The sequence below is a fragment of the Lampris incognitus genome, chromosome 13 (assembly GCF_029633865.1).
Source record: "Lampris incognitus isolate fLamInc1 chromosome 13, fLamInc1.hap2, whole genome shotgun sequence".
In the NCBI taxonomy this organism is placed as follows: Eukaryota; Metazoa; Chordata; class Actinopteri; order Lampriformes; family Lampridae; genus Lampris; species Lampris incognitus.
In genome coordinates, this window is record NC_079223.1 from 16710911 (window position 1) to 16724139 (window position 13229).

Sequence of the window (13229 nt, forward strand, 5' to 3'; positions counted from 1 at the left end):
CGAATTCATTGGCTCTAACCCATTGTTTCCGGTTTTCATGAATGAACTCGTTGAATGTGTGGATACCACGAAATATTCAAAGAACTCTAACGCTATGAAGACTGTGCTATTATACGTAACCTTTACTGCCTGGAAGAGCTCATATTGGAGCATCTTTGAGTGAAGTTGATGCTTTGATTTAGACTTTTGAATGAAGTCCCTTGTTTTACTTGTATATTTTCCTCCCGCTTTGCCTGTACCCCTGGGACTCGCGTTATTGACGTTGTATTTTGTGTGTCTATGCGTGTCCTTTATGTATCGTATATGCCATTGTCCGTAATAAAATAGAGAAAAAAAAGAAAGCGACCGCATGGGTAATACCACGTGATAGAAAACGAGGGGGAGGCTGAGAGAGACTATAGGTGTTGGGGCAGAAAATATAAATTCCGCTCATTTTCTTATCAGGGATTACAATGTTTGGATTATAACGTTGTTTAATGAAAAAAAATCTTCCTTGTCCTGTAACAGCATATATTTGTCGATTTGTCGATGCGCTTACTCACGAAGGTATTTTGGAAGCCCCCCCCCCAAGAATATATAGAAATGGTAGCTTCCATTGTAAACCGCGCATCTCTTCGGTGTATTACGTGTATTTTTGGGGTTACGTCAAAATTTTAATTGGCTTTTCCAACAAGATATCGTCAATACTTTCAGTAAAGTTGGTTCCCTTTTATTTTCCCGAATGGATCCTTAATGGCCTTCATAAATGTTTCTCAAACTTGGACATGATTCCGACCCAAATAAACGCTAAACAAAATCTCTTCCCGTGCCTTAATGTTTTGTTTTGTTTTGTTTTGTTTTGGTTTTTTTTAAGAGAAACTCAATTTATTCGGGTTTACGGTGTAACGGCTTTTAAGTTAGCCTCCTTCAACTCTCGAAATTAAGTTTATTTAACGCAGAGTCCCCTTGTGTTTAACCTGTCCTCAACTTTGGTAGGCTGCTTAACAAGTAAAGCTTTATTTGTTTATTTATTTCGTTGTTTATTTCAAGTAGCCTCAATTAAGCCGGCCTCACAAATGCGTCCGAGGAAGTCTGGAGAATACGTTTGGAAACGTCCCCGGCACAACGTCTCCTGTGGCGGGGCGGGGACTGACCACAGGACTTGCCTAGAACACTTGGTTGACATCTGTTGCAGAGGAGTAACGGGACCCCGAGCCGCTTCCGCCGCGCGCGATAGTACTGCCGAGCCGCCGCCGGTGCCGCTGCTGCCGCCATGATTCGTTTTGTCAAGTTTACCTGTGCGGTCATCACAAGGGCTCTCTTCATCCTCGTCTCGTTGATAGGAGTCTGGAGGGTGACATGGGTGAAGAATGACAACACTTACTGGCTGCTCACGGTGCTCTTTCTGCCCCTTGCTGTGGAAATGATCATCACGCTGAAGAGGCGAAAGGGAAAAGATTATAAATGGTGAGTGTGTGCGTGCGCGCGTGTGTGCGCGCGCGCGCGTGTCCGCAATTGTCCTCTAATATATATTCGCTTGCTTATAACGTTAAAATAAAACTTACACATTATGTGGATTAGCAGTGTTTTAGATATTCTAGTTGGGACCCCCCCTTTTTTCTTCTTTTTTTTTTGCTGTTAAACGGTTGTTAAAATACATTGCTTTTCTCAGATTTTGTACACTTTTTGTACAGTTTTTTTCTTTTTCCCAGTGCTTTACCACCAGCTCCAGCCACCCCCCCCCTCAAAAGTTTGTATACTGCCTGTCTGTCCCATTGTTAAACTGGTACAGACACATTCATCTGACTCATCCTTCTGCATCCACACCCATATAGATATTTAGACCAGGCTTGTACCAGTCCAGTATTATTTACGTTGGTGTGTTTTTGGGGGTCTGCTCCTGTGTACCATGTTATGAGTAGCAGAGTAATAAAAGTATGCAGATAAACCAATAAAACTTTTTGATTTAGAGTCACATTCTCTCGCCCACCTATTCAGTGCTTTCACATAGATATGGGGGCAATGATGGCTGTTTTTTATGTCTTTTACTGACTGAGACAGAAATTTCAAGAGACACGGGGCTGAGATTTTTTTACATTTGCTACGTTATGTTGTTTGGGGGGGTTCCCTTTGCATTTGCCTATTCGTGTGGACCACTGGGTGTACATGACAAGCTGACAAAGGCTGTTGTGTCATTGAATGGGTCAGTAAACTGTTGACATACATTCACTCCCTGCGTTTCCATTGTTTTTCATGTCAACCACATTTACCCATCAGTATGTCTCATACTTTATTTATATCCTGTCTTTTTCCTTGTGAAGCTGTGCTGACTAAGTGCTCTTGATGGTCCTCCAGGTTTTCCCCAGTCATCCTTCTGTTTCTCATCAGTATCATTCCCTCCATCTGGATCTTGGAGCTGCATCACCGGCACAACAAATCCAGGAACACTCAGGTACAAGACACACACACACACATACATACACACACACACACACACACACACACACACACACACACACACACACACACACACACACACACACACACACACAAATGAAAATAGTTTGTCTGACTCAGGAAAACATTTCTCATAGTTTCGTAACAACTTAGAAATATATGACATATGAGGGCAGGATAGGCTAAACCCTGACTACGGAGACCTAAATCACTCATTCATTCAGCAGTTCAGCATTCATCCATCTGTTACTTATACGGTTTCATACTCGCTGACCTCAGAAGTATCGTTTCATCATTTCAGTGCAAAAAACTGGACTCTTGGGAGAATGTGCTGAGGGTGATCACCGCGAACACGACCACGGGAAACCTCACTGGCCAAAACCACGTGAAGGTGAGGGCAAAATAACTTCAACTTACACTTGGCACCAATTGGGCTAAACACCTGTCACTGCAAACCTACCTACCACTGCAGTAAGTGGAAGGTCTCAGTACGACCTCGATTTTGTTTTGGCTTTTTTATAAGAAGATGGTGGCCCAGTAGTTCATTAATGGGTTTATTCTCTTGTAAACTGCTGAGATGACATCATGTATAGATCACCCAGGGGAATGCTTTGGGAAGAGAAGCTGGAAAATTAACCGAATCCAGTTGTGTGTTGAAAATGAGAGATCGCTTTAGTGGCGTATTCAGTTCAGAAGACACCTGTGAGAATCCTTTGCTTTGCAGCCCAAACAAATTACATAGCTGCTCATGTGTGTGGGATCAATTTGGAAAATCCATATTGGCTTTCAAGTCTAAAGAGTCCATGTGGCCCGATTTAAAATCCTGAAGCACATTTTTCTTCCATCATAGCATCGTGGCATCATGTGAATTTTCATGGAAATGGTCAAAAGCTATGTAAAAAAAAGGTGTAAAAGCCAGATAATGTGAAATTATCCGTTGGTTTGAAAATAGAAGCATAAACATCAACCGCACATCAAGACAAAGTGGCGCTATTTAACCGGTATCCCATGGATCTTTTATAATACAGGGCAAACATGCAGACGGAGACAGACTGAGGAAGTTTACTTGTTTTCACGTGACTGTTTTATAACTTTACCATTGCAACTGTCAGCCGTAATTTATAATTATTGCACAGCTGGCGTTGTGAAGAGAAACTGAATGAACAGACCAATCTAGGGGTTGACAAAAAAAAAAAATCAATCAGATGTGGGTCCACGGAATTGCATCGGCTACATCATTAAGGTGGGATTTGAATCACTAAGCCAGAGCGCACACTTTGTCGCTGCATTTTTCCTCTGCTGTTCTTGCTTCTTTCCATACATCTGTGGTAGGAGATTAGAATTTGCAAACCAAAAGCAGCAACCGTTGCTCTGAGTCCCATGTAGTGGATTTACACATACCATACCATACTGTACCATACCGCCCCTAACCAGTGTTTGTTGAATTAATGTTTTCCGTATCCAGTTCCTCTACCCTCTGCATCCAAATCAAGGAGCCGTAACAAAAACTGCAAGCCACACAAATACAGTCTTTGGCTGGCAGCCAAATGAGGCACTGGTCTGTTTGGACAGTGTAAGAATAACTGGAAGCCACTCCCAAGATTGTCACTCACTCAGATCTATTAGACTTCGGCGTTGCTACACTGAGTACCAACTGAAAGACCAGGAGGCAGACATTTTGAATCAATGCTATAGAGCATTTTTGGGCCTACAGACGGATTATGGGTAAAGATAAATCACAGAGTCGTAAATATACTTAAGAAAAGAAATCACCCAGTATTGAAAATAAAAAACAAGAGATTGTGCCAGCATCTCCAAATGTGAGGCCATGGTTCTCTGCTGGAAAATGGTGGATTGCTCTCTCCGGGTTGGGGATGAGTTGTTGCCTCAAGTGAAGGAGTTCAAGTTTCTTGGGGTCTTGCTCACGAGTGAGGGTAGGATGGAGCGGGAGATTGACAGGCGGATTGGTGCAGCATCAGCAGTAATGCAGATGTTTTACCGGACCGTTGTGATGTAGAGGGAGCTGAGCCGGGAGGCAAAGCTCTAGGTTTACCAGTCAGTCTTTATTGCAACCCTCACCTATGGTCATCAGCTTTGGGTAGCGACCGAAAGGGAGAGATTGTTGTTGAAATGAGTTTCCTTGTAGGGTGTCAGGGCTCAGCCTTAGAGATAGGGTGAGGAGCTTGGACATCCGGAGTAGAGCCGCTGCTCCCTCACATTGAAAGGAGTCAGTTGAGGTGGTTTGGGCATCTGATTAGGATGCCTCCTGGGCGCCTTCCTTTGGAGGTTTTCCGGGCACGTCCAACTGGGAGGAGACCCTGGGGTAGACCCACAACTCGCTGGAGGGACTACATGTCCACTCTGGCCTGGGAATGCCTTGAGATCCCCAGGAGGAGCTGGAGGGCGTTGCTGGGGAAAGGGACGTCTGGAGTGTCCTACTTAGCTTGCTACCACTGCGAACCAACCCCGGAGAAGTGGCTGGAGATGAGATGAGATGAGAGATTGTGCCAGTTTGAAAATAAAAATTGGAATTAACCCTTATGCATCTGCTTTTCTGCTTAACGCAGAGAAGCAAAATCATAAACTTTTGTCCTACCTGTGTGGTGTTTGTGATTGGTTTCTGCAGTTTAAGAAAAGTTCGTTCTCAAAAGTATCTCATGGAATAGTGTAAATTTAAAATCTGGATGTTAGCGATACTTATCTGCCACTGTATAATTTGCTGCGGAAAAAAGAAAGACATTTATAATGGAAAATAACTACAACATTATGTGTCTCTATCTTGGAGCATTTTCATTTGGAGATGAGGCTGCAGGTTTGCATGTCTGTAGTTGTTTGCAGTGTCGCTTTTCCACGGCACTTTACAACAATATACGTGTTGTACCTGATGTGTACCTGTACTGTACCTGGAAACAAGGGCTTTTTTTAATTCTTTATCCACACAAAGCCTCGTCTTTGAGTTTACTTACAAAGCACCCCTCACACCTCCCTCTTCTTCCTCTAGGGTTTTGACCAGCTGTTGTCCACAGTCTGTCCCAATGACTGGATCCTTGCACTCCATCAGATCCTGCTCATCCTCCTCATTGTAGGGAAATGGCTTCTCCCCCTAGGCGGCGGGGTCACGCGTGACGAGCTGTCACAACTCCTCCTTATTTTTGTCGGCACGGCGGCAGACATCCTGGAATTCACCAGTGAGACTCTGTCAGATGTCAAGTGGGTGGCTGACGATGTTGTTTGATTTCACCAAGCTTTTTTCATACCTGTCCTTATAGCTACAGGTGTGGCGAGACTAGATTACATGCATACACTGTTAAGTATGGTGAAACGTATGTGATGCAGGTAAAATTGATAGATTTGGAAAAAAAACACACACACAAATATAAACACACAGGCGTGCACTCCTAACAACCCTTACATGAGTACAAAAGGTTAAAAGACACACGAACACATTTCATCTGCACAACATCACTATCTGTGTAATATCACTTTATTACTGGTGGAATTGCAATGGCAAGCTGTAGGGATTTAATGTGACAGAATTTATTTAGACTCATTAACTTTTATTGAAATTCATAGCTCTAAATGTTACTATACTGTTATTTTTTTTCCCCAGAGAAAATAGCCCTCAGCTGGTCTACATCATCTTAGCTATATGGACTTGGAGTATGTTACAGTTCCCCCTACATCTGGCTGGTCAGTATGTGTGTGTGTGGTTGTGTTTGTGTGTGGTAACAACAATGAACGACAGTTACCATTAGCCAAAAAGGTGTAAAGTTGAGCAAGCAGCATTTAAGTATGTGTTTGCTTGCATATGTGTTGTGCCAGTGTTTCTGTTTGTTAGGGTTTGCATGCGTGTGCGCAAGTGGGAGCCCTTTCTTAATTTCCTTTGAACCGATATTTCTTTTTTTCTTTTTTTTGGCCCTTAAGCAGTAACAACCTCTTCTTGTCTTATGAAACCTCGAACCAATCTGAGACAATCCAAACAAACTGCTTAAAAATTGGCAAAAAGCGCGAGGGGATGTCGGTGACCCTCCGTGAGAGTCTGTAAATAAGCAGTGGGGAAACAGCTGAGCCGACCCTCATATCCCTCCTCGCTTTGTTTTGCGTTATCGACCCCAGCAATCTGTATTCACTTCTTGGATCCAACCACAAAGAAATGCAACGACAGCATGACCTCTCTGCAGCACAATAAAAACCAACAACAACCTCGTTTGTTATCAAATAAGTCATTAACAGGAAGGCCGAGCACATAACCGGCTAGCCGCATGCAGGCTGGGGCCTGTCAGACAGAGATGCAGTCTCATCTGTCAGTTATGTAAACCGTCTAGAGTTTCTCCAGCTGCGGTTGCTTGGCCAATGGGGGAAACCATCATCAGTTCGCAGGCAATCTTTCGAAATCTGTTTTACAGAGAAGACGGCAAATGCCCCAGTTTGATGTGATAGAAACAGGTCATAGGGTTCCAGAGAACTTACAGCGCCCAAACCAGAAACAAATAAAAAAAAAGGAACACATAACTGAAAGAAAGAAAGATAAAGAAAGAAAAAGACAGCCAAAGCAGAGCAGAAACAGGGAACTGCGCTGCAGGCATACAAGTCACGTCAATGATTCACAGCCCCAACCTTGGAGAGTGTGTAAATGGACGGTAATGAAGTTCTAAATAACTGCCATTAAAGTCTGAATGCATTTGAAGCACTTAGCTGGATGCGTTAAGTGAATCCCTTCCGTTCAGCGAGTCTCTGTGACGGGTTATGTGCACGTCACTTTGTTTGGGGGTGCATGCAAAACGTGTCCCTTATGTGTAGAGCCCGTGTGCTGTCTGAGCAACGAGCGGAGTGCCTGCATTTCAGTCAGCATGCATCCGAACTGGGTTTTCATACACCAGGAGCTTGACTTGGGTCGCTTATATGGGACACTGTATGCATGAAAATTGGATGATAAGGGGTGTCCAGGTAGCATAGTGGTCTACTGCATTGTCTACCAACGCAGGGATCGCCAGTTCGAATCTCCGTGTTGCCTCCGGCTTAGTCGGGCGTTCCTACAAACACAATTGGGTGTGTCTGTGGGTGGGAAGCCGGATGTGGGTGTGTGTCCTGGTTGCTGCACTAGTACCTGTTCTGGTCAGTCGGGGCGCCTGTTTGAGGGGGAACTGGGGGGAATAGTGTGATTCTCCCACGCGCTATGTTCCCCTGGTGAAACTCCTCACTCCTTCTTTCGGCTTGTTCCCTGTTTTTCACGGGTCGCCACAGCGGATTTTATAGTTTCTGTTGGTACTATGTGAGGGCACAGCACCAATGGCGGCCACTGTTAACCCGGGCCTCGACCGATCTGGTATGGTCTTGTCAATCCGCCTACTGATTTGGCAAAATTTTACATCAGATGCCCTTCCTGACGACACAACCACTAACCCTATGGACAGGGGCACAGGTAATGGCGAAACTACTCACTGTCAGGTGAAAGGAAGCGGCTGGCGACTCCACATGTATCGGAGGAGGCGTGTGGTAGTCTGCAGCCCTCCCCGGATTGACAGAGGGGGTGGAGCAATGACCGGGACGGCGGCTTGGAAGAGTGGGGTAATTGGCCGGATACAATTGGGGATAAAAAGGGGACCCCCCCCAAAAAAGAAAGTGAATAACTGGAGATTAGTTATGGGATCCGCCATACGCCATAGGTTTAATGTCCATGGTTGTGCAGTCAGCTGTGTAAGAGAAGAAAAAAACAAAACAAGGGGGTTAAACGTTATTGATTAAGGGAGGAAAACGCTAAAAGGATAATGCATAAAGTGCTCTACATGTATACATCGATACCAGGGCAATAAAGTCTGCACAAACGACTTGAAAACTGAAAAGCCAATTCAAACAAAGAAACAGTGGTTAAAATGATCGTTACACATTTCGGTATTTCCGTGCACTTAACTTTCACACAATGGGTTCTATTCTCTCCTCTCCTTTGTCCTTCCCGTCCAATAGTGGTGAACTCCAAGCCAGCCGGTGAGGGCGAGGAAGGGATCCAGAAGATTTCCTTATTGACCAAACACAGCACTGATATCTGGACCATCGTCGAGGCCCTCTTCATCCAGGACGGGCCCTTCCTGGTGGTTCGGCTCACGGTCATGACCTACTTCAACGTCTTCCACCAGATGCTGATCTTCTTTGCCATCAAGAACTTCCTGGTTGTCATACTGAACTTGTACCGGCTGGCTGTTATTTGCCAAGACTTCAGGCCTGCTAATAGTAGCATCGAGGAGGTCGCCGTTGTCCCATGAGTACATAGAATAACCTGAGGAGGTGGTGGGGTTGAAGAGGAGAGTAGAGAGTTTATTTACATTAAGTCTTTTGTTACAGGAAATAGGTTACAACAGCAGTAGAAACAGGAAGTGTTTTCTCACTCTTTTCTGCACCCAATAATGTAGTTTACGGAGTGAAAACAAACGTGTAATCAGCTCACTGTGAGCTAACAACATTATTAGGGACGGTAAAACAGTGAGCAGCCATTCTCTCATGCCACCAGGGAGATAAGTTCACATTCCACCCTTACACACAGCGTATATCCTGCCGTTCATGTTTTCCCTTGGTGCCACTTTCTCGTTGGTCTGTCTGGACTTCACATAAAACTTGATAGGTTGGAAAATCAGAAGCCGGCGAGGGTTTCCACAGAGTTTGGTCAAACAAGAAAAGTACCACGCAAATGTACTCAACCATTAAATATGGAAAAGTGTGTTATGTTACGTATGTACTTCAACCCATTCCCCCCCCTCCTTTTTCTCCCTAATTGCACACAGCCAATTACCCTGATCTTCCGAGCTGTCCTGGTCGCTGCTCCAACCCCCTCAGCCGCTCCGGGGAGGGCTGCAGACTGCTACATGCCTCCTCCGATACATGTGGAGTCGCCGGCCGCTTCTTTTCACCTGACGGTGAGGAGTGTCGCCAGGGGGACATAGCGCGTGGAAGAATCACGCCCAGTCCCCCCCCGACCAGGCGCCCCAACCGACCAGAGGAGGTGCTAGTGCAGTGACCAGGACACATACCCACATCCGGCTTCCCGCCCACAGACACGGCCAATTGCGTCTGTAGGGACGCCCGCCCAAGCCGGAGGTAACACGGGGATTCCAACCAGCGATTCCCATGTTGGTAGGCAACGGAATAGACCGCCATGCCACCCGGACGCCCCTATTTCAACCCGCTTTAAGTTACTCAGAACGTGGCCTCAGTTTTCAGTGTCCCAACTGCGACTGGTTTGACTGAATAACCAATGGGACATTACAGCAATGAAGGATTACCTTAAACCAAGGAAGGAAGTAGGTGTTTGAGTCCAAGTGATTGACACTGAAAAATACCAGGGAAATCTGACATATTGGCAAATATTAGGTATTGACTTTAGCTTGCCTAGCGAAAATTAAGCCAGTGAAAACACTCAGAAAAAAAACGATGGTCTTCTAAAAAGGGCATGTGAGTTTAGCCCGGCTCATACACGGCCTCAAAGTGGTTGGGAACATTTATAACAGGGCCTTAGGGGTCTTGTTGAGAGGATGTGAGGCACTGGAAGTGCAGGAAGAAGGGGTGAAAGAGGACTATAGAAATGATGGAGAGGTTTTGGAGAGCCGAAGGAGACCAATTTTCTTGTTGCGTCTCAAAGGGGAAGTTAAGAGCCCATTGTGAAACTATCTGTGTTTGTGGGCTGTTTGATAAAAGATGACATAAGGTCAGCCCTGGGCTTGGGGTGTTGTTGAGGTGGCCATCATGAGTTATTTATCTTGGACGGTTGTGAGCAGCAAAGTCAGGAACAGGCCACTTAGGAATTTTTGCACTGCTTCAATTTTGCTCTTTTAAAGGCGAACACTATGCTTCAGTGCCAATAGGGGAAACATGTTCGGGGTTTGAGATGATTCTGTTTTTGTGTCACAGAGACTAGCAGAAAAAAAACAAACAAAGAAATCAACAAACAAATTCCATATAATATTATCATTAGCTGTCTGAAAAACAACACATACTGTATGATAGAACCACCCCCAGGTAATGAGTTGGATTTATTGTTGTGGTTGGCATATCAATTATGAAGATGAATCCCTGAAGCATGTGATGATTTTAAACAGATAACTGAGATCACTTTGCATTTCAGTCGTTATCTCAGCTATTGAAAGATATCAGATTTAACTGTGAGAGCTGGCAATTGTATGTACCGTAGAAATTGTTGATTCAGCCTCTTATATATATATTTTTTGTCATATTAAAAAGACTATCGTTTTTACCAGAATTGTCTTTCCCACCCAACAATGATGCACTAATGCCTTTTTTTTTATCTTAACCGTATTGATATTGTATAATTACAGTTATGGATTTTGTGCGGCTCGGTGGCATTTGGGGATAATGGTTGAATAAGACTGTTATCAATGCAGGGCGACGTTTTCAAATGTGCCCTGAAGCTGAACTCTGGGCATTTGAAAAGCATGGCCTCAATCACGGACAATTCGAGTGGCAGTGGTGCTATGGTCAACAGAAAGGGCACACTGTTCCCCAGGGGGACATTTTCACTAAGTATTGTTCAATAGTGCTGATTTACAGCCTGAAGAAGTTATTTTTTTAATGGTCATTGAGTCATTCTGATCTTATCAGCAGTGGCATGTTTTAATTTCGGAGTGCCGTTTGTTCTTCGTTTACTTTACACTGCAGAGTGAATACCGGAAACAGTGGCGCCCCCAGAAATGTTTCATAGCGGTGGCCAAACGGGGCCACTGAAAATCTTGGGGTGGCACACCAAAACCAAAAGCCATGACTGAATTTCGGGAATTCTATGATGCTGTTGTAGTATACTGTATAGGCTAGTTGAAAACTGTCAATATGAGAGTTAAGAGAAATATACATTATTGATTTAAATGAACAGCACCTAATGTAAAATATCAGATAGAAGCATATTCTGCATAATCAGAAGCATATTCTGCATATGCGACTCGTGGCTGGGGGGGCCAGCGGGGGGGGGGGGGCAGGGATAGTATCAGGGTGGCCGTGGCCACCCCTAGCCACCCCTTGGGGGCGCCACTGACGGGAAAGCATCAATATCGATCTACATATCCCAAGTGAAAGACCAATAATATCTTCGATCACGTGAACGTCAAATTTGCATGTTACTATTGCATATTGTTTCACTGGTTATTTCATGTACATAATCTCTTTTGAGATGTTAGGTTTGTAAAGCAAAATCCTCGAAACTAAATGACGCACGCAGCCTTTTTGGGGCGCATGTGGAGAGTTTCGCCGTGCAGGGTCCCTGCGGTGCTGTTGGGCTCTCTTTAATTGGGGACGGCTCCGTTGACTGGGTGGGACAGGGTGACTGTCGTACTTTCAGAGAGGATGGAGAGGTGAGGGGGAGACATCACTGTAAAATCTTCCACAGAAAACTGACCCGGCAACAACGACGACACACGCATAGAACACAGTACTGTAATGATCACGGAGGAATAGGCTTGGTAGCCCTTGGCTAACGTGTCGGACCCTTTGGTCGAGCGGTGTGTACGCGTTCGCGTCCCGGCTGTGGCGACGGTGCCGGACTGCCCCCTGATAATCGAAAGCGCGTATCCCACTTCTGACACCGACGCGAATCCAGGAGGCAACCACAGGAACTGCCGCAGCCGGGACGCGAACCCGTATCTCCCGCACCGCGGGAGACAACGCTAACCACTCGACTAAAGGGTCCTACTCGAGAGCTACCGAACCTATTCATTCGTGATCGTTACAATACTCTTTATTGATAATTTTGTACACATACATACAAATGAAATGTACTCTCTGCATTTAACCCATCCTAGCTGTGTAGCTAGGAGCAGTGGGCAGCTGCCGCGCAGCACTAGAGGACCAAGTCCAGTTATTTCTTCCTGTTGCCTTGCTCAGGGACACAGACAGCAGTGTTAACCCTAACGTGCATGTCTTTTTGATGTCGCATGCCGCATTCATTTATTATAGCTAGCATTATGGCGTTGGCTATGGCTATATTAGCTAACAGAGAAAAGGCTAGTTTAATATATAAATGTGGCTAAAGCGTTGAGGTCATGTTCCTAGGCAAACTGACTTATTATACACTTATTATATTTATCGCTTGATATTAAGAAAGGAAAAAGAAAAATCGTCCCTTCAGAGGAAGATGGGGCCTTGGCCTTGTGCTCCGACTCGAACGTCATGGTGGTGTGAAGTTCAGAATGAGTGCAACGACTTTTCCTATGACATGAATGCTAATTTTTTTAAATAAAGCATCAGATCATCTGTATTCTGTCCCTTTTAATAAATAATAATTGTTTTACACAAAACGTGATTTTTCAAAATTATATTCAGAAGAGCCCCAGGGCAATAGAGCATGCTGTATGTCTGCAAAAATAATTTTAAGGTTTTCAAATGGATGACAATTGATTTTTAACAGTATGCTGCTATGTCACTCAATAACACATTTTATTTGTGGGCGCCTTTCAGAGCACTCAAGGACACCTTACAGAACACAGTAAAAAAAAAACAGCACTGCATCAGACAACATACAATCAAAACAAAGCAGGGTAGACAATAAAAAGTTAACACAACAGATAAGTATAAAATCATCATCTGCACAAAACTCAGTGAAGCGTGGATTGGACTGAATATGCCGGTTTGAAAAGGTACGTTTTGAGATGGGATTTGAAAGTTGAAAGAGTTAATAGGCTGCAGTACTCAAAACTGACACTAGATGGGGGCGAATCTATTAAGAGTTCCAACACAGAGTCAATGTTGTGAATGTCTTGTGGGAGGGAGTTCCATGGGCGGGGGGCAGAACGACTGAA

At 44.6% G+C, this 13229-nt stretch overlaps 2 protein-coding genes across 2 annotated transcripts in view; one reads left to right on the forward strand and one right to left on the reverse strand.

The window, feature by feature from the left end:
* cep170aa (centrosomal protein 170Aa) overlaps window positions 1–13229 on the reverse strand; it is a 350414-nt gene that overhangs the window by 196408 nt on the left and 140777 nt on the right. The window lies entirely within an intron of this gene.
* LOC130122403 (transmembrane protein 26-like) lies at window positions 1189–10678 on the forward strand. Its single transcript, XM_056291294.1, has 6 exons — window positions 1189–1446; window positions 2335–2431; window positions 2738–2827; window positions 5438–5646; window positions 6047–6126; window positions 8401–10678. The coding sequence occupies exons 1-6, from the start codon at window positions 1253–1255 to the stop codon at window positions 8694–8696; spliced, it is 966 nt and encodes a 321-aa protein (XP_056147269.1). The 5' UTR covers window positions 1189–1252; the 3' UTR covers window positions 8697–10678.

Excerpts from the sequence above, each read along its gene's own strand:
- LOC130122403 (XM_056291294.1), top strand. The coding sequence starts at position 1,253 with ATGATTCGTTTTGTCAAGTTTACCTGTGCGGTCATCACAAGGGCTCTC. Across the intron at positions 2,828-5,437 it reads CTGGCCAAAACCACGTGAAG|GGTTTTGACCAGCTGTTGTC; the intron begins GTGAGGGCAAAA and ends TTCTTCCTCTAG. Across the intron at positions 5,647-6,046 it reads GAGACTCTGTCAGATGTCAA|AGAAAATAGCCCTCAGCTGG; the intron begins GTGGGTGGCTGA and ends TTTTTTCCCCAG.